This window comes from Colletotrichum fructicola (assembly GCF_000319635.2).
Source record: "Colletotrichum fructicola Nara gc5 chromosome Unknown KSG_Nara_v1_contig08, whole genome shotgun sequence".
NCBI lineage: Eukaryota > Fungi > Ascomycota > Sordariomycetes > Glomerellales > Glomerellaceae > Colletotrichum > Colletotrichum fructicola.
In genome coordinates, this window is record NW_027094058.1 from 65,275 (window position 1) to 92,193 (window position 26,919).

The 26,919-nt window shown below is 50.5% G+C and overlaps 7 protein-coding genes across 7 annotated transcripts; 6 read left to right on the forward strand and 1 right to left on the reverse strand.

Moving 5' to 3' along the window:
* Positions 1-2,169: 2,169 nt before the first annotated feature.
* Positions 2,170-2,617, forward strand: CGGC5_v013042 (uncharacterized protein; the record flags this gene model as incomplete). The annotated part of the gene is made up of 3 exons (XM_066152807.1): positions 2,170-2,364; positions 2,439-2,497; positions 2,557-2,617. 3 exons carry the CDS (start codon positions 2,170-2,172, stop codon positions 2,615-2,617), a joined length of 315 nt encoding a protein of 104 aa, XP_066007596.1.
* Positions 2,618-4,402: 1,785 nt separating this feature from the next.
* CGGC5_v013043 (uncharacterized protein) lies at positions 4,403-5,297 on the forward strand (the record flags this gene model as incomplete). Its single annotated transcript, XM_066152808.1, has 5 exons — positions 4,403-4,609; positions 4,661-4,826; positions 4,890-4,987; positions 5,129-5,139; positions 5,204-5,297. 5 exons carry the CDS (start codon positions 4,403-4,405, stop codon positions 5,295-5,297), a joined length of 576 nt encoding a protein of 191 aa, XP_066007595.1.
* Positions 5,298-5,765: 468 nt separating this feature from the next.
* CGGC5_v013044 (uncharacterized protein) lies at positions 5,766-7,374 on the forward strand (the record flags this gene model as incomplete). Its single annotated transcript, XM_066152809.1, has 5 exons — positions 5,766-5,796; positions 5,876-5,909; positions 6,104-6,128; positions 7,162-7,177; positions 7,247-7,374. The coding sequence occupies 5 exons, from the start codon at positions 5,766-5,768 to the stop codon at positions 7,372-7,374; spliced, it is 234 nt and encodes a 77-aa protein (XP_066007594.1).
* Positions 7,375-10,809: 3,435 nt separating this feature from the next.
* ctxA-1 (Cholera enterotoxin subunit A) lies at positions 10,810-11,698 on the forward strand (the record flags this gene model as incomplete). The annotated part of the gene is made up of 2 exons (XM_066152810.1): positions 10,810-11,462; positions 11,515-11,698. 2 exons carry the CDS (start codon positions 10,810-10,812, stop codon positions 11,696-11,698), a joined length of 837 nt encoding a protein of 278 aa, XP_066007593.1.
* Positions 11,699-15,304: 3,606 nt separating this feature from the next.
* Positions 15,305-16,105, reverse strand: CGGC5_v013046 (uncharacterized protein; the record flags this gene model as incomplete). Its single annotated transcript, XM_066152811.1, has 3 exons — positions 15,305-15,728; positions 15,794-15,942; positions 16,004-16,105. 3 exons carry the CDS (start codon positions 16,103-16,105, stop codon positions 15,305-15,307), a joined length of 675 nt encoding a protein of 224 aa, XP_066007751.1.
* A 3,074-nt stretch (positions 16,106-19,179) lies between these two features.
* Positions 19,180-19,947, forward strand: CGGC5_v013047 (putative transcriptional regulatory protein; the record flags this gene model as incomplete). The annotated part of the gene is made up of 2 exons (XM_066152812.1): positions 19,180-19,858; positions 19,943-19,947. The coding sequence occupies 2 exons, from the start codon at positions 19,180-19,182 to the stop codon at positions 19,945-19,947; spliced, it is 684 nt and encodes a 227-aa protein (XP_066007750.1).
* A 5,650-nt stretch (positions 19,948-25,597) lies between these two features.
* Positions 25,598-26,667, forward strand: CGGC5_v013048 (uncharacterized protein; the record flags this gene model as incomplete). Its single annotated transcript, XM_032028246.1, has 3 exons — positions 25,598-26,098; positions 26,182-26,281; positions 26,348-26,667. 3 exons carry the CDS (start codon positions 25,598-25,600, stop codon positions 26,665-26,667), a joined length of 921 nt encoding a protein of 306 aa, XP_031875459.1.
* Positions 26,668-26,919: the final 252 nt, after the last annotated feature.

The following is a 26,919-nucleotide window of genomic DNA, read 5'->3' on the forward strand; positions in this document are numbered from 1 at the left end:
CAAACATCCCCTTTGCTGAGGCCTATATTAGCCCACATATACACCCAGGGGCTGATCATCAAGCTATTACGACCATTATACCGATAAGCAAGGCCCAGGAACAGAGGCGTCAGACTAGCCACCCTACAGTCCCAGACTCAGCTACACTCCGGCTAGCTGACCTAGTTAAGCTGGGGATCCCAGCCCTACCTACCCTAGGGGATACACCTACTCCAGCAGAAATAGACTCTCTAGCTACCCAACTAGTCAGCCTCCTCTCTACAGCTATAGAAGCAGTAGGGAAGAGACGGACTAACCAGGGCAGGGGAGCCCCCTGGTGGACAGAAGAGTGTTCAGAGGCCCATCGAGCAGCTATTGAGGCTAGGCGACGACAAGCCCAAGAACCTGGGCTAGTAATACCACTGCCTATCCTAGAGGAGCAGAAGGCCTTTCTGACTATAGTCAGGAAGGCAAAACGCGCCTACTGGGCTGCTAAGATTGAGGAGGCTGGGTCTAACCAGAACTTATACCAGATACTAAGCTGGCGTAAGTCTGGGCTAGCTATCAAGGCCCCACCTCTAATAGTGGATGGACAGGCTATCAACAACAGTTACAATAAGGCCCAAGCCCTGCGGAAGGCCTTATTAGAGAGATTTGATGCTGCAGACGACCTACCTGGGAACCCGTTCACTGTTCCTATAGTTGCAAGGCGTCTAATACCCTGGCAGCACATAGTCAGCATAGAGGAAGTACGCCAGGCTACTCTCACAAAGGCTACAACCCCTGGGATTGATGGGATCACTACTAAGTTACTACAATCTATTTGGGGCCTAATAGCTACACCGGTACAGCAGCTTTTCCAAGCCTGTGTCCGCATAGGCTACTTCCCTAGGACTTTCCGAAAAGCAGAGGTAGTTATGATCCAGAAGCCGGGGAAAACAGACTTCTCAAAGGCTGGATCCTGGCGGCCAATAGCCCTCTTATCCTGCCTAGGCAAGGGCTTAGAGCGGCTGATAGCAAAGAGAATGGCATATCTCACCATTCTGGAAGGGGTTGCTAGCCCACAGCAGGTTGGGGCATTGCCAGGGAGGGCTGCAGTCGACCTAACAACCTGTCTAACCCATGAGATCGAAAGGGCTCTAGACTTAGGGCTTACCGCAACTCTAGCAACAATGGATGTTAAGGGGGCTTTTGACTCTGTTCTACGAAATCGACTTATTCTTAGGCTACGACAGCAAGGCTGGCCCAGTAGTCTGATTAGGCTGATATTTACCTTTGCTTCTAGCCGGACCGCCCGAGTCAGGCTAGAGGAGACTACTACAGAGGACTTCCCCCTATCCTGTGGGCTCCCTCAGGGCTCTCCGCTATCCCCTATCCTTTTTCTGCTCTATGTAGCTGATATCCTAGCTGATAACCAGAAGCTACGGTTCGGCTATGCAGATGACATAGGCCTGCTGGCTACTAGCCCTTCTCTAGAGGGAAACTCTGCAGCCCTTGGCCAGGAGATAACTCAGATCCTCAACTGGGGTATTGATAATAAGGTTGCGTTTGACCCAGCTAAGTGTGAAGCAATCCACTTCAGCAGGAAACATAAGCAGAGGGAAGACCTACCAGAGATACAGGCAAAGGACCTAACTATCAAGGCCTCAACTAAGCCTATACGATGGCTAGGGGTCTGGTTTGATAAGAAACTCACCTTCCGGCACCACGTCGATACAAAGGTAGCAGCAGCAAAGAAGGTAGCCCAGTTCCTACGCCATCTATCAAACACCAAAGGGGGGCTCCCAGCTGCTGCTGCCCGCCAAGCTGTTATTGCCTGTGTCCTCCCAACCGCCCTATACGGAGCTGAGACCTGGTATGCAGGTTTAAAGAGACCAGCCAGAAACAGCAGCACTACTGCTACTAGCAGCAGTGCTAATAACCAGGCAGCTACTATTAGTACAAGGCAGAAGGGCTTAGTAAAGAGGGTAGAGAAGGTTATGACAGCAGCAGCAAGGGCTATCCTACCCGTCTGGAAGACTACGCCCACTAGTAGCCTCCTTCGAGATGCTGGCCTGCCAACGGCAAAAGTAGCCCTCGAAGGGGCACGCCTACGCTTTGCTACACGCCTACAGAAGGTTGACCAACAGCACCCTTTAGTCCCTAGGCTTTCACAGCCAGGGCGGCAGCTGTCACGGTCTATGGACCGATATGAAGCTTCGGCTAGACCCTCAGCTATGGAATACTTTGGAAGGTTACAGAATATCGTGGAAGGTTATGAGAACCTTGTCGGCCCATACTCAATGGAAGCTTCTGGAAGAAGACTCACATGTATTTAAAGATGAGAAGGGCACCACTCTTTCCCAGAATGGTTCTTCTTTCCTCCAGCTTGGAATGCTCGTAGTAGTAGGCTAGACCAATGGCACCGACCTTGTCCTAGACCCTTACATCCATTCCATTAAGCGCCGTTTCTGGTCCAGCTCAAACAAGATAACCAAGGGGATTCGATTACCCCAATTGCCTGGAAAGTAAAGCCTATGTAGGTCTAAATACCTATCTAAAACCGTCATTGGCGTTGTTTACTACTATTATTATTAGTTTATACCCCGCCTGGTTCACGCACATAAGCCTCTTCTGCTGGTATCCATTCGTTCGCTGAAACCTGCTCGGTATATCGGTGGGTAACATCATGCTTTATACCTAAGTCTTTGACCCTTTCTGCTTCCCTTTAATTCGTTCAACTGCACGTGGCTATGCTATGTGCGTGTGTGTGTAGTGTCTTAGGCGGCATTATAAGCACGTTGTTGTATTCGTCTAGACAAGAGTCGCACCAGTTGGGTTCGGGGTGGAACGTGTCTATTGGGCCGGGCTTTGCCGTCCCCTTATCTAACTGCGTCTTTTTATTGATTAGTGATTGCTACAAATGAATTGACGTGCATGCTGCTTGCTCAACGCTCCTCCACTTGAATGTCTCTTCAGGAGGGGAGCCAGCCGGCTGGGGACGGACGGGGTGGACAATTGCTGGGTCGTTCGTTTGTCCTGCCTGCCTGGGCTCGTCCGGGTTCCCAGTCCCCCTAGCGTCTTACCTTACCTTACCCTAACTTACCACATCCTAAGTCTACCCTAACCCGGCTGCACCACCCTAACCTTGACGCCCCCCCTCACGGAATCTGCGAGAACGCTCGAGCCACCCGACCCCGACCGCACCCGCCCGAAGCGGTATTCTGCCAGATTACCGCCCGGAATGGCGCACAGACACAGGTGGCCTCAGCGCTCGTATGGCAAGCCGTTGTCATGCCCAGTGGTTCGGTCCGGTCGTTTAGCCGATCGTTGTGGTCATCGGCAATATCTGCCAATTAGCCGTCGAAGCCGACAAGCGAATCGGCCGCCTCATTGCGCTACGCAGCATCAGTCTATACAGTCACCGGGGCGCCCGAAGCATGTGGAGCTGGTTACTGCGGCTCAATTCCGGTGTCCAAGGAAAGGCTAGATCCGGCCGGCGCGGAGGAAAAAAGTGCTGGGGTACGGCGACGAACGGGTCTTCTAGGGTAGCCCCGGCCACAGGGTTCTCGAGGGGAAAGAATGCATAAGCTTGTGGTCGGCCCGCTTCCCTGGTCCCCCGTATGTTGATGGTCGCCTTCGTGCTCTCTGCCTTTCCGTGCGGGACACTTGGGAACGTGATTCACGGTAACCTGGACAGAGCCGACCCCTGTGTCCCGTCTGGCCCTGCAGAGTTATTAGCGAACTTATCGGCATTAGCGGAGGGAAGGAAGTTACAGTACCGCAGTGGAGCACGTGTACGGCTCAATTCATGACTCTAGGCGCTGCCCAGGGGCAGACCTGGTGCATCTGGCTAGCTTGATGGAGGATTCGAGTGATATCGTAAGTAATGCAGCGCGTATGTCGCCTTCTATTACTCCAACGCATGTGTCACATTATGCCTGGTCACCGCGGGGCCGGTACGCTTCCTGGGAGACATAGAGAAAGTGGACCATACGACAGAATACCGGAGGCAAAAGGCATTTTCGGACCCCAAATCATGGATCAGGACCATGTTTTACACATCAGCGGCGGCTATATATGCCCACACGATCCCAAAACAACTATCGCCTCAAGGCTCAACATCAAACTTTGTCGATTTCTTCACGTCTTTCCCTTACTCACCGCCATCAAACTGATTCAACGCTACTACTGGTCATTACTTTCACTTTACACACCACACCGCAACATCTACGGAGACCATTGAATCCACTCATTGTCTAAAATGAAGTTCTCCGTGTCTGTCTTCCTCATGGGCCTGGCTGCTATCTATGTGGCCGCCTCCCCCCTACCTATGGCAGATACCCCTGTCGCTAATTGAGAGGTCCCCCGTGACTGGACTTCCGTTGTCTTTGACCGTGTAGACGACTTTGGGGAGCCTGTGGATGTCCAGGCCAGAGCCACTATGCTGAACACCGATTTCAAGACGCCTTCCGCAGGTCTGAGCAAGCGCGCCAATAGATCCAAGTTCAAGATCCACGTCGTCAACGCCGCCGCCAAGGTGCTCGGCATTATTATTATTATTGACTACAACATCAACCCGTCATCTGAGAAGCAAGAGACCATCTCGGCCTCCTTTGAAAAGCTCACCAATATGAAGACGAAAGGGAAGGTTGTCGCCACCTAATTCAAGGAACGCACAGGCCGTCAAGCGAAACCGCAGGATGCTATACTCGACTTTGCGACGAGCATGGTTTCTGGAGTCATTGACCTGACCTTAAAACGTGCTAGTACCGTTACCGGCATTGCCTCGTCCGCGGATGTTCATCTCAGTGGCGCTGTCGTCGCTAAGAAGCTGCTCATCTTTAACGAAAAGAATGTCAAGATCGGTTCGATCAACCTTTAAGCCAGATAAAAATATCCGGTGTAGTGATCTAACACGACTCAACAAGGAACCACGTTTTACCACCGCCGATGGATTGGTCGTTTCGATCGGAGAGGTTGGGGCCGAGGCTGGACTGACAAATGTGATGGATATATCCAAATCCAGGTGCAACAACGGCAGCTAAGAAGGGTGGTCCTACTACCGTTAGAAAAGAGACAAAGTTTGGGATTATCCCACTAAAAATTTAGTTTGTTAAAACATCCATGATGTTACGAGCAGGTAAGGGCAGCTAACTGTGGGACAAAGCAACAGCTTCGGTAAGGACAAATTCGTTGTCATTAGTTATCCCCTGTTCTGCACTAAATAGTTATGTGCCTATAGGGACCTTGAACATTTGGTCGCCAGAATTGATGGCGGCAGCTGCCACCCCGCCGTTACACAAGGGAAAGTCCTTGGGGGGGCATGCATAGACTAGTCTTTGGGAGTTCGGACCGCCTTCATCGTATGACTTGACGGTGCTTGATGGCGTCTGCAGGAATCTATTTGGTGCCCCGAAGTGGCTGGTTTTGATCGTAGAAAGCTGGGCTTTATTGGTATTTGTTTCTATCACAAGCACGGTTAGCGCTCAACTTCATGGATCAAGCTAAGAAGCAAAAGAGTCCAACTACATCGTTGGCGGCAAGACGCAAGAACGACGAGTGTGTGTTGACGTACTGCCAAACCATCTCACATAGGCCTTCGATGAAGTCCCAGTATTATCCAGAGCTACCATGGCTCCGTTCGCCAAGATCTTCGCATACTCAATCGATTTCTCAATATCTTTGAGTTGTGATGATGAGCATGGCCAGTCGCTTCCTTTGGTCATGGACACCCAGGATGTCAGCGCTCGCTTTTCAACAGAGGCAAGACGGCTGCGTTCAGAAGGAGTTAAAACAGCATAGGCATGCGAGAAGTTCAAAGCAATGAGGAATATGGTAAGTACTGTCAACATATTGAAGAAAGTGCAGAAACTTCTCGTTGAATAGATGTTAGATGCTGATACTTGAGTGGAAGAAAACGAAGCAATGATGAAGCAATTGATAACACGGTTGGTCCTGCCCCGAACACGAAATATTCAACCGCGGGCTTTATGTATTGCATTCAAGTCGCTCAGTTCAATTAGCAATGACAGTGGGCGAGAAATTGACGCGCTTTTGCAATTTTTACTCTATAATTAGAAACGTCTTCAGCTCAGTGTCTTATTTTAGATTTGAAAGACTTCAGTGTCCTAACTTGCGCAAGTGGAACTGTTCCTCAGGCCTATCTGGTGCGTTCGGCTCGACGCGGATCTGCTGGATGCGATTCAGCTTTTTGGCAAGGGTTCCCTCATGAAGAAGCAGGGAGTGACCTTTGTTCTAGTTACCATGCGAGTGAAATGACCCTCTCGGCAGCCATCGGCGCCTCCGACGGTGCGGAGCTAATCATGAAGGCTCGTCTTCTAGGTCTACACGAAGACTGCCTGTGGTCAAGCGCGCGCCTCGACCGGCGCGGAAAGAAAAGTATCAGAAGGAAGCTCCCGTCAACAAAGGATTTCTTCATCTCGTCCAGTTTGAAGGGAAGCGACCCTCCTCTGTACAGCCTCGCCCCCCAGCATTCCAAACCACGAGTCGACGCTGCCCTTGTTTGTTTGTTTGTTTGTTTGTTTGTTTTATATTTAACGCCGTGGCGGCAAGGACGCAAAACGCCCTTGCGGCAGACCTCCCGAAGGGTATATGGCGTGGAGGGCCGCAGGTTCTAGGTATATACTCTAAGCACATGCCGCTTCCTAACGTCCTCCAAGTATTGCCCGCAGGCTACTACGTGTTCCATCCTTCCCTAGTTCCCACTGGTGCCCTAGTTCCGTTATAACATATTATTTTTATTTTTATTTTTATTTTTTTTTGGTTGTTTAGAGAGTAGGCTGCAGCCTATCTCTTAGTACCGCGGGCAGATCTTCTGAAAGAAATCTGTCACGCTGAGGAAGGCCTGAAAGCCTTCTGAGTCGATGATTAGCCCCTTAAAATAGCGCCCTAGAGAGCTCACAGGTCCTAGAGGCTCCCGCCGACTATAAGGGTGGAGGGTAGGCCACCGTTGCCTCCTCACTAATGTCTTTCGACGCTGCCCTTAATAGGTGCGAAGCCAGACTACAGAGTCAAAAGAAGGTCCCCGTCAATAAGCAGCATCAAACTGAGGTCGGTAGTGCAGAGATTTTTGCTGTTCACCAGGTAGGTCCTGGTCCTTCTGCTACCAGGTCCTTCCGCTGGATCAAGGCGCCAATTACCGACCCCTTCGTCTAACGCCTACCGAGTACTGGGGGCCAGACAGGCCTCGTAGGCCGTGAGTTCATGCCCGTCCTGCTGGTGTATGTTCTATGGGCGACGTCGTGTTGACGAGCTCATCGGACAGCTCAAAACCCCTGCGGTGGCGGCGAAGTAATCAATCAAGAGGGTTTCCCCACATGGGGGTGCGGGCAGTTCATGGCGGACGAAGGGTTCACCGTGCTACGGACGCCCGGCAAGAAAGTCGATGTATGATTGCCATGGCCGTTCCCAACGTTGACGCATAACCAAGGCATCGTTCCCCAAGCTCGCTCGCAGTCCACCCTCAATGCAGGTCCGCGACGAGGGAGGGGAGTATCCCTACGGATTCAATGATTCTCCGCAGAGCATCCGACCTAGCCGTTAGACAACATGTTCTGGACCGGCAGTGATCTCGCGAAGCGCCTTGCTGATCGTAAAAACAACGAGGTGGCTAACAGAGTCGCGCTGGGTCGTATCACTGGCAGCTGAAATCCACGGACTGCAATGCGTTTAGGCTCCTCGACCCAGATACCTGCTAGCTTGATTTTCAGATGAAGGAAGGGCAACAGGTCAATCCGCGGGATGGAGATATCGAAGATAGCAGGTAACAAAGAATGAAGACCAGCAGCGTATGAGCCAGTATCCACTCGGCTATGAAATTCATGAACCCTCGTGCACTCATCTCTCGCCGGATGGATACCCGACTACGTCGCTCAATGGACGAGCTCTCATACCAGCACATGCTTGGTAAGTTCTCTGGGATGGAAGACTTCGTCAGTTTGATGCGACCTGGTTGTTTGCCTTTTATAAAGCTAACAAGTAGTTGCGACGCTCTTTTCTACCCGCGCGTAGCCCGGTTGAGCTGGTCTCATCGCGTTTACGTAGGATCCCGCCCATCAGTCGGGGATTCAAGGACCAGTGCTGCAAGGAGAGTGCTTAGCACGAGCACGCGCTGATCCCGATCGGTTCGGAGATTGCCGACATCCCCACGACTTTCCCGGCAAACTTACAGTGTACCTTACCCGTTGGATACCGTTTTTGGCCTTCGGCTTTTCGGACTTCAGATTCGTCGAAAGTCGTTGCAAACCCTTCGCAAATCAGAGTCAAGTTTACGCGCTTGGTGTGGGACGTGGTGGTGAGAGAGAGTAGTTGCTGGGCGGACTTCTGCTACGGTTAGCCATCCGACAGTATGGCCTGCTCACAGAAGTTGGCGGTTGACGCTGTAGATCCAATGTCGTAGTGTCAAATCGTAGCAGTATCGTAGAGTGTAGTAGCTCAAATCTTTAAAGGTCAAGGTGATCAGTCTCAGACTCAACACTAACTTTCTTGTGGATGAAGCGACCCAGGAAAAGGATGGCTGATAAGAGGATTCTGGTCAGGTGAGAAGATCTGCTTCCTTTTGGAGCGGTTTGAACAGGAGCGCTAGGTGAAGACGTGGACCTATAACATGATTTATATTAGCATAGACCATGTCGGCATCGCGCCCAAAACGTCTCTCGTCGCTGGAGACGCTGTATTCACCACTACTACTTCTACTACTACCGTGATTCTTCAGTAATAATGTCCTGTTCTAGCCGCCTGACGTCCAGGTGGGTCAGTCAATTGTTATCCTTGCATAACGGGTGGTAACAGCATGGCGAAGTGGACGGATTGGCTGTTAGCAAGACCCCGCCATCGAGGAATCGTTGCTAATGGGCAGCCGAATCTGGTAGTTGGTACAATGTTAATGTTCAGAGCTAGTTTATAGGTTGACCTGAGCCAAGCTTATGGTCAGACTTCCATAGCTCGTCGGCAATCAACTTTGTAAACATCCTCGGATAGTTTCAGCTCATCTTCACTGCGAATACTTCATTCAAGCCTAATACTGATCATCTTAGCCTTTGAATACTTGATCCACTGCAGTCTGTGATACTGCGACTTAGTGCTAACGTATCTGATCTACAGCGTCAGTCCCCGGTTTCTATGATAAGCTCCGTATTTTCAGATAGCCAACCGTCACAGCAAGCTGTGGTGGAAAGCGTGATTATTGAGTACGCATGAGGACATGTGTGTCTAGGTGGTGGTACTCCCCTCGAACTCGACTTTTCCCTTTCCTTCTCCCTTTCCCTGGCTCACGGGCTTGAGAGCGCAGTAGTCAAGATCGCCGTTACCGTTGGCCGTCCCCTTGGGTCCAATGCCCCATAATTAGAGGCCCTTATTGTAAGAGACATGAATAGAACCAATAGAGTTGCCGCTCTTCTTAGCGTCGAGACGGTAGGTCTTTCCGCCAGGTAGGACGAGGAATTCCCAAGCATCACTGGAGCAGCCTAAAGCAAAGTTCATGATGTCGCCTAGGTTACCAAAGTGTCTCAGGTAGCCACTGGAACCCTTGATAGTGTTGGCGTCGGCGAGCTTGGCCTCGCCCTACAAAGCGCCGCTGCTGTTACTTGGGCCAGCTCTGCAGACGCGGACGTAGTCAATCGGCAACTTAAGTAATCTAGCGGACGAATAATAAGCGGAATTGCCGATTTCAACCTGCATCGATAGCACACATGTCAATAATCACCCCTCCGTCATGGAAGAGGTAGACCGGGAAGGCGATAGCTACAGAGGCCACGAGAACAGTAAGAAGCTGTAAGGGTCTAGGACAAGGTCGATGCCATTGGTCTAGCCTACTACTACGAGTACAATAAATCTTCTTGAAGAACAGGAAACAGAACCGTATCCTCCCTATTTCCTGGGCATTCTTATAACCTTGCCATTGACCTTGTCGATATTTATGGAACCTTCTAGCGAATGCGCCATTGGATTTGGTGGGTCCAATGAGTCGTGGCTGAGGGTCTTGCCGACGGCCGAACACCGGTCCATAGACCGTGACAGAAGCTGAGCCAAGGAAATCATTATGATATGTAGGAGCAATATTACATCGTTTGTATACGATACGAAAGAGTGTTAAAATATCAGCGGTGGGGAGGATGTTAGACAACGATATTACTGCGACCCGTGTACGGCGAGAACGTTCGAAAAAACCAATGTGACCTCGCTTTGATAAGTAGATGACGCGGAATATCGCGACTTTTGGTCGACCCGCAGAATGTTTTCCATCCCTTCATTTCTAGGCATAGCTGATCATAAATATCACTGAAGCTGAATAGAATTAAAGCAACTCATTGATGAATTAAAAAAAAAACGCGAAGCTAGGTACATGAATTTTGGTCTCTCTTCGCCTAGCGCTGGGGCACAGACATGACGGTGTTCGGAAACTCCGATACTTGACAGGCGAACACAAAACCCCGTCCCGCTTCCTGCTCAGTCGCCCGGGGACGCCGTTAGCCACGTGCCTTCGGCGGGGCTGCGTTCAGGCCGGTCGGCAAGCCTTCCTCATCGGCAATCCGTGCTGAATGGAGGTCTTTGGGATGCTAACAAAAGTTTCCTGTTAATAAAGAGTAGCTAAGCCGTAGGATCCAACTCCACCTAAATACAGGTCAGATGTCAAGGAGTCTCTCCGCTCAGGAGGATGCGGTCTAGGGGCTGATCGTACCTAGGATAAACTCCTAGGTCGCCGTGGCACATCCGAGGGCTGTGGTTATAGGTTCCCAAAACATCACATTTCACTCTTCTCCATCTCTCGCTTCCACCTGCGATTGGCTTGCGCTCATCCTGTTCTCCGGCTTCACATTTTCAACCAAAATGTTCCGACATCGCCCGCTCCTCCTATTCTTTTTGGGGGCCCAGTTGTGGCATCTTCTATGTCACGGAGCCCCTACTACGGTGTCGTACGTCTACCGGGGCGATACAAGATCGCCCGGAGAGATCAAACGACTTGGAGGGTTTCTCGCGAAGGGCCAAACCAGGTTCGGACTTCAAACTGCGGACACCAGCCTCTTCAATCACATGAAAGGTACCCATGACATAAAGAGCCGGGACGAAGACGGATTCGTCTCCACCAGTACCAGCGAAACCGTCGCAGCAACGTTTGTTTACGGGAAGCCTTCGGCCTTCGTTTACAAGATTCACGTTACCCCAAACATGGTTGATACTGTTGGCACCCTTGGTAAATACAGTGACTTCGATGGGGAACTCGAGTTCGCGGCTTTGGGAGGCATCAAGTACGAACAGATAGTCTCCTGGAGACAGTTGAAAGGCAGGAATCTCGGGAAGTCGACCATGAACAAAGACTTCGACAAAAGAAAGTACGGCTCGGCGGCCGCCGGTGGTGTGCAATATCAGCTGGCTGGCTTCCCTCCAAACCACAAGGCTTGGCGTGAAGAGCCCTGGAAGAGTCACAAACCTTCGAAGCGCGACATTGGCAAGAAGTCAGGCTTCAATTCTGATTTTCCGAGGTATGTCTGGTTAAACCCTTGGACATGGTGCTTCGAGCTGACTCATGCGAAGCACCTTCCAATTAGCAGCTCACGCTCGAGTGCCCCAATTGATACGGGGGCTGTCTGAAAAACTTACTACTGCCATTACGCGAACCTCCCTAAATCCGCCTGAAATCAAGACTATATATTTGGAGAAGCCTCATCTGGGAGAAGCACCCCTTCGTAAGGTGTCTACAAACGAAATGAGGCTTTGACAAGAAGACTTGTATCAAACAAGCACCGAACAAAGGTTGTGGAAAAGACGCGCAAGGAGATTAGTTATAGAGGTAATTCAGGGTGAAGCTAGGTTGTAACTGTTCGTAGAATGTTTAGTTATAGAGTGGATTGCAGAAGAGCTATAGAAGTCTGAACATGAGCTTTGGCTTAAGTCATACTATGTACAAGTCCTGAACAGTGTCCGTTGTCTGGTTACTGTCTTTGATCCCGATGGTAACCGTCCCTCGTACGTACGGTGGCCATTTGTACTAAGGACGATAGTATGACTTGAGAAAAAACCTATGGTCAGGCTTCCATAGCTCTTCAGTAATCAACTTTGTACATATACTCGGATACTTTCAGCTTACCTACGGAAGACGAGTGGGCAGAGACTTTAGCCCGTACAGCCGACGGCCAAGTGATTGCAGAAGAAGACTGCACCTTACATTCGTTCCAGATTGGAGAACCCTTGGCGATCGTGCGCCCAAACTGGTCATCTCGATCAAATACAGGTGTTGCAGTGGTTTGGGGATGCGATACAGGTCTTCGATTCCCAGTCCTCAGGAGATGCGCTTTCGACGGTTCGGGAGACGCATATGCTCGCGCTGCACAGATGATCACGATATTATGAGAGGCAAAGCGACGACGTATATGGGCGCGAAACACAAGTCTGTGAGGGATTCTGTCCCGGCAGCTGCTTTAGGGTCGACATCTCCCTCAGCCGCAACTCCCTCGCAGCATGTCGTCGCTTCGGCACTAATCATTTGGCCCATCTACGCCAACAAAAGCACGACCCGCCCATTACCTGCTTTGTCCCTCACCCCCCCCCACCCCCCCCCCCCCCCCCTTGGCCACCAAACCCCAAGATCAATAACATTTTAGGGTTTGGCTTAGATCTAGGGTGGGTAGGGGTAGGGGTAGGGAGGGGCTAGGGATGCCTGTCGTGCCTAATCAGGCTAGACCTGCAGGCACCGCCGCACTGGCCCCTGGGATGGATGGCGAATTCGTGAAGCCGAAACTCTGAACCAATGATATAGGTAACCGACTATGAGCAATTGCCGACGACGTATCCTCAAATCTCCTCCCGGCCGGTGAGGGAGATATTCTGCATCTGATTCCCGCCATTCTTCTAACCCAGCCCGGCTGAATGCGACTCTATGAGCGCAAATCCATCCATCTGCTGAGGTCTAGACCCACATCTGCATGGTTCGAGGCAAGGCGATTAGGATACGCCGGGGTCTCGGTCATCTCCAGCCGGACCAGGCCTGCGGGTAGTGCTAAGTCACAGCACCGCCAGTGGAATCCGGAGAGAGGAATGGATGGGGAGTGGTGCACACTAGTCGCAAACCACGCTTGACATATGTGACAGCTGACGGCCGAGCGGCCTGACCGGTTTAGCAGGTCTGAAGTATTTGGGTCAGAAATTGTGGGTAGGTGGACAGGCCCTCCACACCCCGGTCTCGAAAGCCCCAAGCCCCTTCCCATTTAGGTTCCAACGGTCCGATGAACCCATTCTCGGCCCATCTCTACAAACGACGCAGGGCATAGAGATGACGTTGTACAATGGCTTATCATGGCCGGGGCTTGATAACACCTCCTAGGCAGGCTAGGGGCCTCTGTTTTTCACTAGTGAAGGGAGGATTTTCAATCTCGACTCGCTATTCAGGCTTCTACTACAATTCGATGCCTGACTGTCATGAGACGAATGAGGCGTCATCGTGCTACGGCTCTAAAAACCTCCCCTCGACGACGCATTAACATCAACATACAAAGGCCTAGCACACGTATGATAAAGGCAACCTGGGTACACTTTTCCTAGGAGGCATGAGACCAAGTTGTTACGACCCGTTATGCAGGAATAACAGTTAACCGACCCACCCGGGCGTTAGGCGGCTAGAACAGGACATTTGTACTGCAGGATCACAGGAACAACAGGGACTCACTCGGAAACGGAAGGACTATGGTACAAGTCACGTGATGATAAGATAAAAGAACGATCAGTGGAGCACAGGAAGGAACGCTCAGTGATCAGTTGGTCCTGCCAACTGATCGCGATCACCCCATGCACCTAGGTGATCACCCGTAACTGGACAAGGAAACTGTTCAGGACTTGTATATAGTAAGACCTTGAGCCCGGCTCAAGGTCAGACTTCCATAGCTCTTCAGCAATCAACTTCTTAGTATTTATCCTCAGGATACTCTCAGCTTACCTTCACTGCGAATTACTTGTTGAGCCTAAGACTGATCACCTTAGCCTCTGAAGATCCGATCTACTATCAGCCTACGACCTACGACTCAGACCACGACCCAGTGTACTGTTATAGTGTATCAATCCCCAGCTTCTGTTAGCAGACCCTACTGTCGGATAGCTGACCGTAACACTTAGGCTTAGCTGTACCCCTCAAGCGTGAGGGTGTGTGTAAGAAAGACTACAAGACAATTAAGCCCATGGGGCTAGAACAAGCTATGTAAGGTATGCTCAATAGAGGAGAATGATTGCAACGAGGTGAGGACCAAGAGCGGTATAGTGTGACAGTTTACTGTAGAATGGGGGACTGTATCAAATTTGGGTTGAATTTTGTTATACCGAGCACTGCGTACAGGTAAAGGCGCTCGGATGCTGTTCGCCGATCTTAGTAGACTTAGTGAAGACGGCCGTCTCGCAGCAGTAAAGACGACAAGTGTTGCGCTAACCTAGGTTGTATGGCGCCTGCTGGTGTGTAAAGTCTTTTTTTCTTTTCTTTCCTTTTTGTATTCTTCAACAGGCACAGCTGATGCTTCTGTTGCAAGTGAATGTGATGTTCACGGTTACATAGTTTTATCTCGACTTAAGAAGGCCAGGATAGCAGCGCTGTACTAGCTGATCGGCTGCCTTTGTGGGCAAGCTCTACAGAGACCATAGGGTTGACTGGTTACATACGAACCTAAGGATCTGCCGGAGGTTAGCTGAAGGGATAGGTAAACATACGCATGAGATTCGGAGCGTTTCCTCGAATGATCCTAAGGAGAGGATCGTGAGGTGGATTTAACCTCACCTGGATTCCATGATCGGGTCCCAGAAGCTCCTAGGGGGTTTTGGGCGAGTGGGGTGGGGCATCCGGAGTCTATAGTAATGTACCAGAAGCCTCTGAGGGCTTCTGGCGGCATATGTCATCCGGACTCCGTAGTTGAGTCCTGGAAGCCCTGGCGGGCTTATAGATACTGTGACTGGTCTGGACGCGAATGTAATGTATATCGTCTCCCGATACTCCCCTTCGCCAGTTCTACCCCGATGCCCCTCGCATCGCTCATAGCCCTGATAAGTACCTATCTAGCCCGAATCCTAGTCCTAACCCGACCCATATCGAGCGGTGGGAGGACATTTCCAACTACTACTACTACTACCATCATTCAATGCTGCCAGTATATTGGGTTGGTTCTCTACAGGCTAGAGGCTCAGTCAGGAAGGGTCAATACCGACATTTCAGGGGTTGAGAGTTGAATGAGTGATATTCGGCAAGATTTCAATAAATCTTACCCCCTGTCTTCGCGGACCCGCCCTTATGTTCTAGTGGCCATTCCAACGAGCAATACTATCATTCATTGCTGCCGGTATGTTAGGGTCTTTAGTTGCCCTTTGTAGTCTTTCCTTTCTCAGTCTTCTTCCTCATCTCAGTCTTCCCTGGACGCCTCCCCCCCGACGGACCGGCTTCAGAGGGACCTGAAGTAACCTTCTGACCGGAAATACGCCAGCTTTCAAACGAAACAGGCTCCGAGTAGGGCAGCTCTTTCAAACTCTTATAACAGCGTGCAAAGGTATCTAAGACGTTGTGCTGCACCATCCTGGTAGGAAGCAGCGCCTGGATATTGTTTTCGTGGCCAGCCTGGACGTGGGACATTCTTATGGCTGAAAAGGCGGTTTCTCTTTTCCCCAGCTCGGCTTGCACGTAGTTTCCAAGGTTCGTCTCACTTTGGTACCAATAGCTTTGGGGGATCCAGACTTTTGGAGTGGCAGCAAGTTTCCTTATGTCTGCCTCCACATAACACCACCTGCGCAACATCTTAGCAGGCTGAAAATACCCCTGTTGTACGAATGGCACAGACTCATCACGTACCAGTCATTCCGATCACCCCTGTAGCCATGCAGTGCCATTGAGAGATACACACCATTGCCAATTTGGGCTAAACCACGAAGGTTTGCTTGTTCGTCAAATTTGGCGTCGCGAAATATGTTCTTCCCCCTATTGATCATCTTTGCTTCGGCCTATTAGTGGTATTTGGTTAGTTTGTCTTGTGGTTTATAAGTTGTGGTCTTGCTGCCTTACCTCATTCACTTTTCGGTAGCCGATAAGTGCCCTCTCTGCTGCAACAAAGTTCGCAAGACTGACAAAGAGAAGCACGAGATGCTTTATGCTGATCGACAACATGTCTGGCTCCGGCGTTTAATGAACCGGTGGAAAACAAAGATGAAACAGGATAGAAAGCAAGCCCTGGAGATACCCTACGCCTATCTTATGGAGAAGTAGATAAAGGCAGGTATTATAGTATTAGTAGTTTTAGTACATTAGGCGCAGTGACCTCAGACAAAGACAGCGCGTACGCATATATGCCACATAGAGTGTTAGCATGGGCGAGGGTGTTTTCATTTGATTCATAGTATTTGAGAACCATGCAATCTACACTGGTGTTGGAGGCTATGAATGCCGTGCTCGCCGTGCATGGCCTAAGCGTTCTGGCAGATGGCGATGTCGTAGCCGAACCCACTCACTAAAACAGGTAATTCCGATGCCGGTCTGTTAGAATACCTCTCACGCAGGCAATTTCCACCCTTACTAGTGCATCTGGGAGCTGAAGGTTGGCCTGACCGGCGTTATCCGTTCCATATTGCAAGACGGACATATCCGTCTCTTCGACTTCTTTTTTTCCTTACGACCCGTAAGCAATAACACTAGTTGGTCGACCTACTTAGGCATTCGGCGGTTATGACAGGACATTGATATTGATTGATTAATTGATCCCTAGTTACTCGGTTTTAGCCGCTCTTACTAACAGCGATCGCGGGAAAGCAGCATTTGGCCATTAGCCAACAGGCCTATGATTGGTCGCGGCGCCCCACTTCATTTTGCTGTCGAATCAAGGCCAGTGTCAGGCCCACATTGCATAACCGAGTCGAGTATCTCAACTATGCAATCCGGTACTGCTTCCTAATGTTGGATTGACGACTGTGTCTGGATAAAGGGATGCTAGAAATGCATTGAATAATATGCAAGAACCGGTGATGATGGGTAAATACAAGACAGAACCCCGCTCGGACCGGTATAGGAGGAAATCCCTCAATCAAGCAGAATAATCACCTTTTGATCAATGGACCTCAGTGGTATTGCATTAAATCAACATCGTTTGTCTAACAGCTGTTTCCTGTTCCTATTTACAAAGTCCGGATTCGCTCATGTGGCTCGATGCGGAATTATTCTCACGTTTAACCGCCGCCTTCGCGCTACTAATGGCCGACTTAGCTTTGTCCCCCACCCCTCCTCCCCCTGTGACACTGAGCTTACGTCATTTTGTGAGAGAGGATCGTTGCGTCAAACCTTATCGTATCTTTCCTCCGGGGGCTCCTTTCGTCTAGTAACATAGATACCGTAGTAGCGAGAGCGGCCGGGCTCTCTGCGCACACCAGTCCAGGATGCCCCGACCCGACAGGCCGGAGAGTTCACAAGCATACGGTAATCAGGCCTAAAGATGGAATGTAAGCTATCGAGCCGCATTCAATTGCGGGGAATACCGCGGGTTCCTTACTAAGGGGCAGCGGCTAGTCTACACAGCGCCCTTCTCCCGAATCGTAGGCGCTTTGACTTACGAGGAGCACATCGGCAGCTATAGGCTACAAGCCTTCGCGCCAATCACCATATCGGTTTCACCAACCTTACGCGTATCGAGTTGCTACGTGATGATCTTATGTTGAGGACCACGCGTGGTGAGAAGGCCATAGACTTTACTAGCAATCTTGCATCGCTAACTTTATGATGATACTGCATCGCTAACCCTTTTCGTCGCAACACTTTTCGCCGGCAGGTTATGGCTGGGTGAGCGGTTAATTTGGCTCGATGTTTATGCAAGATGCGTTAGGGATAGTACCTTATATTTGCTTCTTAAAGAGGGCCTACCCCTCAGCTTGCACATCGGTCATCTGCTTCAGTAGAGACTTCCATCACGTCACTTGGTTCTTTCATCTCTGTTCCTAGACTAGGACTTTACCAGGTATATACTTAAGCTACAGCTTTCATCTTCAATCGCTACTACTAACTCTCTGACCTGCCTCAACCCAACCCAACCAACCCACTTCTTTCCCGCTTTTGCCTCATTAGTCTTAGCCGACCCGTCTTCACCAGATACTGCCAGAAGCCGTGCGGGAAAGAAAGACAAAAGGGAAGAAGAAGAAGAAGAAGAAAAGAAAAAAAAAAAAAAAAAAAAACACGGAGAAAGACTATACAGTAAGTATTATGGGGAACGCCCGCCATCCGAATCCATAGCCATAAGTCTATTAACGTGACCTAAGCCCAAAGTCGACATATCAAAACGTAAATGGTGGAAATGAACACTTGGTGCTATTGCTCGTGGGCGATCTCACAGGCCTTTTGCTCAAGACACTCGTTGATGGAACGTCATGCCCCCACCAGAAGCCGCGTCCGAACCCAGGAAACAGGCAATAATAAGGATCAGACAGGCGTGTGATACCTGCCACGTCCGTAAAATCCGGTGCGACGGGCGTCACCAGTGCATCAACTGTCTCTTAGCTAAGGTTGATTGCTCATATAACGCAGTTCCGAAGAGACCGGGACCTAAAGGGTCGAGATACGGACAGAGACCAGATGTTCGGCGGCGGAAGGGGCCGGCTTCAGACCCTCACTACAGCATTCCGGCTTCTACAATCCAGACCGCGAAAGGACACGTCTATCGATCGTGCTTGACATGCTCCACATGTCAACTACAATGGAATATAGCCGGGATGGGTGAGAGGTTCCGGCCATCGCCGCAACTATCAACTCACACAGTCGGACAATACCTCGACACCTATCTGACGCATAAGTATCCTATCTCACCTATGATGGATCGGGCACGTATGCAAGAGTATATTCGCAGCTTTGCCCAGTGTCCCGGATGCTATGGCGTCATTGTGTCCTGTTGCGCTACTGTTGCTCTGGACCGTGAAGTGTCATCAGCCTCTGCCGATTCGCCAAATTTGCCTCCTCGGCGTAGCCATTGCGGCCTCTCAGATCCCTCGGTCAACTTCATAGTCTCAGAAGCACTCCGATCGAGGCAGTTCTATCATATAGCCGAGAATCAGTCGCTCACGCAAGTTCAAACCTCTTTTATGCTGCATTGCGCATACTCTGGCCTCCGCAACGAACGTGCCGCATGGTTCTACCTACGCGAAGCGATAACTATACTACAGACGCTTAGGTACCATGAAGAAGCCACTTACGAGGAGACGACCGACATGTCTGTTGCAAGGGAAGCTAGACGCGCATTTTGGGTCCTCTTCGTCACAGAACGTGCTTTCGCGATTCAACGACATAAAACCCTGGCGTTGCATTCTACAGTAGACCTACCTCACCTCGGTCCACTTCTTGGGGACTCTGAGATCCTGCATGGCTTTCTTGATCTGATCTCCCTCTTCCGGCCTTTCGATGCCGAATTTATTACAGCGTGGAACTCTTATGCGGAACGTCAGACGATTAAGCCGGCGAGGCCCCCAGATCATGAGCAGCTTTGCCAGCTGCAGAGATCTCTGTCAAACTGCCTCGCCGACGTGTCCGCCTACCCTGAGTCGCAGCAAGCCGAGCTTTTCGTCACATGCGGGTGGCTTAAGACTGTTGTGTGGCAGCTGTGCTTGTCAGTGACGACGCTGACGAGCACGGATTATTGCGAGAGTATGTCACTAGGCTATCCCTTGAGCATAGCCCAAGACATTGTTCTTGTCCTCAAACTTTTACCCCAGAAAACCTTTGCTGTAAACAGGGTCAGCATCTTAGAGAAGTTGTCCCAGGTTGGAAGTTCACTAGCAGATGTGCTTTCATTGAACACACCCGCTATTCTCCGGCCAATGACGCTTGATGCTTCTACGGACATTCTGATGGAGATTATCAAGATCGCAAAGAAGATGCTCGGAGCCGGTTGTAGGTCCCCCCCCCCCCCACCCCAAGCTCAGTCAAAGAGTTATGCTAGAGAAGGATAAGTATTAAGAGATGGCTGTCGTCTAGGTTAAGAAGCGTTTTGATAGGGACATCAGAAGTGTTCTGTTAAAGGCATGCTTTTGAAATTGGCATCCCTGTCTTTAGAGCTTCGTGTACCTAGCTTGCTCACCTCTCCCTTCTACTAAGCACTCGCTTCCCCCTTATTGTCGTTCCATTCCTAGTTGGTGGATCGTTATAAGGGTTCAGGGCGCACCGCAAACCGTGCCTAAAATGGGAGCGCAACGTGCGGATGAATAGAGCCAAGTGTGGAGTAAGGAGTAAGGTTTGGGATACTTTGAGACTACCTTAACCGGCGCGGAATCCTTCATCGCCGGCTAGCGATTGTATCCGTGACTACCGGTGACAAGTACTATACATGGACTACAGTTCACTCGCGTCACTTTGCCTTCTAATAGGTGGGCATAATATGATGAATGGGGAGTTACGTGCCCGTCTTAATATTTCGTTGGTCACCACTGGGTGGACACTGTTTGGTCTCCTTTTGCTGTGAGTATCACATAGTGTTAGCTATCCTTATGGTGGAGAGCATAGGGATAGACGTGCCTGCCTACTAGGGTGCTGTACTATCCGCTTGCAAGTTGCAGATGCCCCTGAGGTGAACTCTAGCTCTAAGTTTTCGTCCTAGAGTTGAAGGCAGGATCCAAAACAGGATCGAACTAACCGAGTATCACACTAAAGACTTGTCCTAAGATGGTCTTAAGGACTAGAACGGGAAAGGCGCACCGACATGGATGTATGTATGTGCTGATCTTGCTACGGATGCGAATCTATGGATGATGAACTAATTCAATTGTATGCGGTAGTGCAGCATCTCTTTGGATGGCTTGTTTTGTGACTAGCTGCGTGTTTGTCTATGTACACTTAAGTAGGTATATACGTGAGGCTGGAGAGCGAGAAATGGCTGATAACGACCCACGCTTGGCGTTCCATCCTAGGCAGGCTAGGTTCATTTCCTCACTAAATCAACTTGTTATTCTCGTCTGCACAGAAACTCGCCGCTAATTAAAGCGACCACCCGCCGGCCGCCATCACCGGACTTCAGTGATAGCAGGTGACAACGCAGGTATTAGAAGTTGGGCCTGCTTAACAGGCCAACTAGTTCATGGTAGTATAATGTGCTTTGGCATTGCGTGCGACGCGCGCGCCCATTGACACGACTAGTCTTTAGGCCGTTATTTCATTGAATCGAATTCCGCCTAAAAAGTCTTGGCAATGCCACCCTGGGCGCTATCCTACGTGGCGTTAAAGGCTTAGCAGACCCTAAGCTTTGCGGGAGCATCGACACTATAGTAGGAGTTGCAGTATACCTAGGTCGGTGTGAACACAACACCCCTCAAACCAGAGAACTTACAGTAGCAGAAGGCAGATACAGTCGTTTGCATAGCATGTGACCGTTATGCTAGACTCAAGTAGCAACTCGCCTTACTTTTGTAGTAGAACCTTAAGGGAACAGTGTCTACAGCGGATGCTAATAGAGAAGAAACGATGGCAATGATGGGTGTAGCGTGTATTATGGTCCATGGACGGACGAGATGGTAAAGTGTATAGGAGTTTGTCTTGTCTAGAATGAAGCATAGGTAAGGTGGCTGGAGGTTCTATTTAGGGTTTATCTCAGAGGGTGCAGTTCAGGAGGTAGGTTGATAGCTGCATGTGAGCACCTGTCGCTGAGGAACAGGTTTAACATGGATCGGAATGTTGGATTCGTGTATGTATGACAATGACTGTTCGTATGTACGTCAAGATTGATTGCGACACCATGATATACGCATCTCCCTACTGTATGGTATGATGTTGGCACTGAACCCTCTACCGAGAGGGCTCTGGACCCACAGAATGTTGACTGCTATAGGGCGGCAGACGTGAGACTAGAACGACGAGGATGCGTGGCGTAGCTGTAGATCATAACACATTGAACAAAGAACGGGTTCACTTATGAAACAATCCGGCGTCTGAGAGGGCCTATCGTCGAGGATGCTCTTCAGCGGATGAGATTGGGCGGGAGGGAGTTTTGTTGATTGTTCGGGGTAGGAGTGGTCACTTTCGTATTTGCAGGCACCACCTCGCAGCTCAAGCAATTTCCAGGAGAGTGGGACGGATGACAGGCGCAGTACAATGCTGGGAACAGCTGCGCCCCCTACCCTTGTCCTAGGTATCTCAGATTGAGACGGTTGTGTGAAGCCTGTTGTGGAAGGATGGTGGGATCGGCCCGCCCTGCTATGATCTGCACCTTCCTTCCGATGCAAAAGGGTGAATATATAACGCAGTAAGGCCGGGTCTCGTCGTCCCAACGACATTACAAACACTGGAATAGAAAACACGGAGCAGGGCTACCTAAGACCTAAGGCTGTCTTCAGGCCTAGCGATGATTCTTGCCACCTGCCTTGTGCACTGGCTCACTGAGCTAGGCTGCAGGGCTTAGGGCGGTCCAAAATACCGAAACGGATTGAATTTGTGACTAAAGTTTAAAATCATCATATAGGCTCAAGCCAAGGAATAATTCATTCTGTTGTTAGTATGAGTAAGGAATCATCAACATGTTTCCAACGCTGCTGCTGAGCACTAGCACGACGCGAGAGTACCCACGCTCGACTGAAGAACGCTGTCTGCAGTCGTTACAGTAAATTAAAGCAAACCTGGATAGTATCTGGATCATTTGTCCCAACGAAGCCGACTTTGAAATAGTCAGCGATAACGTGAAGAAGAGCCTCTGTTCTGAAACATGAGTGCTAGTATGCAGCGAGCTCTACCCCATAAACGTTGATGATATGAGTCGGACTGAGGTACTTGATGACAATGGAAACACTAGGGCCGAAACGATGGCGAAGTAACAGTCAGTAAAGTTCACGTCAGCTGGACAGCTGGCCATCTATACGGCGATAGATGAGCGCACAATAGTTCCCGAATTTATAGCTAAGTGGATGCGGTGGGCTGTACGCCGCTTGTCTCTATGCTGTGCTACCTACTACTTAACCCTGATATCTCTATCGCGCGGCTCGACCTGCCGCCCTTCCTACGTCTAAGAACCTAGCTGGCAAGGATTTCAATCGAAGAGCTTTGAGAAGCTCTGAGTTACAGGGCGTGGATTTCGGCTGCTGATGATATGACCTAGTGCGACCCAGATCGCCGCCAAATCGGTCTTTTTACGACTGGCTTGCTGCTCCGCGCTTCTCCTGACCACTGATGATCGAGAATATGTTGTCTACTGGTTTGGTAGATGTTCTGCGGAGCATCAATGAACCCGTAGGGATACTCGCCTCCCTCGGCGCGGACCCTCATTGAGGGTGGGCCGCGAGCGAGCGTGGGGAACGATGCTGATTTGCTTATGCGTGAACGTTGGGAACGGCCGTGGCAATTTTATGTCGACTTTCTTGCCGGGCTTCCGTGGCACGACGATCTCTTCGTCCGCCATAAACTGTGTTGAAACCCGGGCGCCTGCCTAAGGACGTCCTGCCGGCCCTCCTTCCTTCTTTATACACGCCAATAGTTAAAGCATTCGCTAGCAAGGCAATTCAGGTGTTCTTGTGATCCTTCCTAGGGCTGCCCTGAGGCTAAGGTTTGTCGAAGTTTATGAGCGGACGGAAGAGACTCGCAGGCGCGGAAAGCCGGGGGCCGAAACAAGAGCGAGCGGGGCAGCCGGAAGATATCTGGTCTGCTACGGATGAGCATAGCTCGTTCCTCACCGTAGCATCCCAGACGTAACAGCAGGAGATAGCGAGGTAACCCAGCAAGCATTCTAAACGATGGATAGGCACGTAAAATTAGAGCAGTAGGAAGGCAAGGCGGGTGACGGCGGGCCATCCCGGCGGGTGTGAGGGCGAACGTACCAGCTACGAAGGATGCAAGTAGAGGTGTTCGCAGCTAGGATAGCTAGGCTTCAAGACGTGGCATGGAGCGGCGTATTCGATAAGCAGATGGCAGCTAAAGGGGTACAGATGACAGAAGAGGGGAGGAAGGGTTAGGACAAGTTACACGTGTTACTAGGGCCGGGGGAGGGAGGCGAATTTCGTGAGGAGGCGTTGGGAGCAGCCGTTTATGTAGAGCATCTTTGCTGCCGATCTAGCAGGATATAAAGGAATTGCGGAGTGGCTAAAATAACGTTGGGGATGCTTTGGGTCAAAGCTGTTGAAACGCTACTAGAAGCTCAAGTGGGACTATTCGGTCCACTCTGCCTGTTGTTGCTTTGTTGCCCACTAGACGGGCTAAAATAGCATTGTCGAGTTTCGGTGCCGCAAGGTCAGCCACAGCAATGCAAAGACCAGAGGAAACCAGCACCCCGCTCCCCCGCCCTCAAGGCAAGTAAATCTGTTAAGTCCTGTTTAACAATCAATCAACCAATCAGTCAGCCAGTTAATTGATAATTAACCCCCCGTCCCAGCCTTCATAATATGCAATCCTAGGACTTGAAAAGCATTATAGTCGACCTGTTACTGTTTCGGCAAGCTGAATCCCCTTTAGCCATGGAGTCAACCGTTAGTTTTGCATCCTCTCTCTCTCACCCGCCGTTCGTCAGCATTTGACGCTTACTTCTCCGCGCGCGTAGCCTTTTGTTTATTGCTTATTGTCTTCTTTTCTAGTCCTCGATAGACCTGATATACGTGACAGTTGGACGCCCTTTGCCCTCAGAAAATAGGGACGCCCCAGCGTAAACTAATACACACATACACACATCCGTCGTTCGTTTACGCCCCCACGGTTTGTATAGCGTCTATGCTATATCACATGAAACGACACCACAACCCGTTTACTTCGCTCTCCACATGCTGGAGAATGGCTATCAACTGCTACTAATTCTCACTTGACAGCGAACCCAAGCGGTCGCGCACGACTAACCTTTTATCTAGGTTATCTTTGTTTTCGTCCTTTTTAACCTTGCTGTTCATTTTATCTTTTTCTTTCGTTTTTCTTCTTAGATTGATAAATATTCGTCTGGGTGTCAACAAGATAACAACTCAGTTTCAACAGAGGTCTCGTTAGTAACCTCGTTCTCTTGCGCGTCTACCTCCAGTCCGCGCCTGGCCTGCTAAAAGCGATCTACAAGCCACCGCAGGCTGAGAGAACTTGTGAAGTCGTGCGTGCCTGCCATGTTCGACCTCGGCGATTCCCGTCGACTCAATGCCGGTAAGGTAGATAATTAAATTAAGTATGGGGCATAGACCGCTAGTCCGAACCAGCCTTCTCCAGCGGGTCTAAGCGCCTGGACCATTAAGCTGTGTCATGTATCGCTGTTCCCGTAGCATCCACACCTATAGAGCAATGTGGACTCTCCGAGCCAGGAGAGCTGGGTAGACCCATCTTGACGCAATTGAGGTCTACAAAAAGGTTGACCGCAGCCGAGCGCGTGCCTCGACCGGCGCAGAGCAAAAAGTGTCAGAAGGGAGCACCCATGATCACAGGCCAACGATGAGTGCGACCGGTCTGTCCGTCTATTATTACCCATACTATTTGTATCTCTCTACGTCCTCTCCCGCGTGTGAACCTGTCATTATGAGGGGTACAGCCATTGAGAGAGTTAGGAGGCTCTTTGACCGAAGACAGAGTCACCTATTGCAGCCCGTTCCCCCCCCCGCCGTCTGTTGGCCTGTTACTACTAAACCATCCGTCCCCCAGCAAGCCGTACGTCGCATTTGTCGAACTACTATCTCCGACTAGTTGTCTTTTCAAATGTCGTCTTCTGCATCTCAGGGCTGGGTGGCCAGGCTGTCTGGTCTCCTTGTGCTCTTCACTCTCTTCCAAAGTATCGCAGCTCAGGATCTCAACCTCAAACTTGACAAACGTGCCCGGGACAAAGAGCAGCATATCCTCTACTCCTCTAAGCTCACCTTCACTAGAGACACTACAACACTTTTCAACGACGACCAACTCTATGGGCTTGCTGACCTAGCTTATACCCAAATGCAGGCCAAGTTTAATGTTGATCACATCAGGGCACAGGATCAGCCCGCCATGATAGCTGTTATGGCCGTCAAAAACAACATCTTCATCTCGTCCAGCCAGAAGGGAGACGGCCCTTCTCTGTACGGCTACGGCCCCCAGCATCCCAAACCACGAGTCGTCGCTGCCCTTAACCGGTGCCAAGCCAGACTACAACGCCAGAAGAATGTCCCAGTTAACCAGAAGCATCGAACCGAGGCCGGCTGTGCGGAGATTTTCGCTCTTCACCAGGTAGGTCCTGCTCCTTCTGCTACCGGGTCCTTCCCATGGATCAAGGCGCTAATAACCGACTCCTTCGACTAACACCTCCTAAGTACTACTTGGACAGCGATACCTCGCAGCAAGCTAACAATCACCCACACTCCATCCGCATCGTGGCCTATGGTAAAGGGGGCCGGACAGGCGTCGCGGGCCGTGAGTTTTTACCTGTCCTAGTGTATGTTTCATAGTCGGCGTCATGCTAATAAGCCTATTAAACAGCTCAAAACCCCTGCGGTGGCGGCGAAGTCGTTAACCAAGAGGGCCGTCTAACATGGGGGTGCAAGCAGTTTATGGCGAACGAAGAGATCGTCGTGCCACGGAAGCCCGGCAAGAAAGTCGACATAAAATTGCCACGGCCGTTTCCAACGTTCACGCATAAGCAAATCAGCATCGTGCCCCGTGCCTCAAGCCCCTCCACGCGACCCACACCTAGGGGGGCGAGCATTAAGAAACCAGCGAGGATGCTCCGCAGAACATCCGCCAAGACAATAGACAACAAATTCCAGGTCGGCAGTAGTCGCGCTAGGTCATTGGATTAGTGGCCGAAACCACGGCATGTAACGAGCGTGAGCTCCTCAACCGAGATACTCAGCAGCCGGGTTATCAGATGAAGGAAGGGCGACAGTTGGGACCGCGGGATAAGATAGCTAGCCGTCCGGCGACCGTAAACTGTTTGGCGGTCCATGAGGAACGCTAACCTGATACCAGGATATGTGTGAGAGGCTGTTTAGTTCCACGGCCAAAAGCGGTGAACTATAAAGTGCGAACAAGGCGAAACTGAGAGCAGGTTA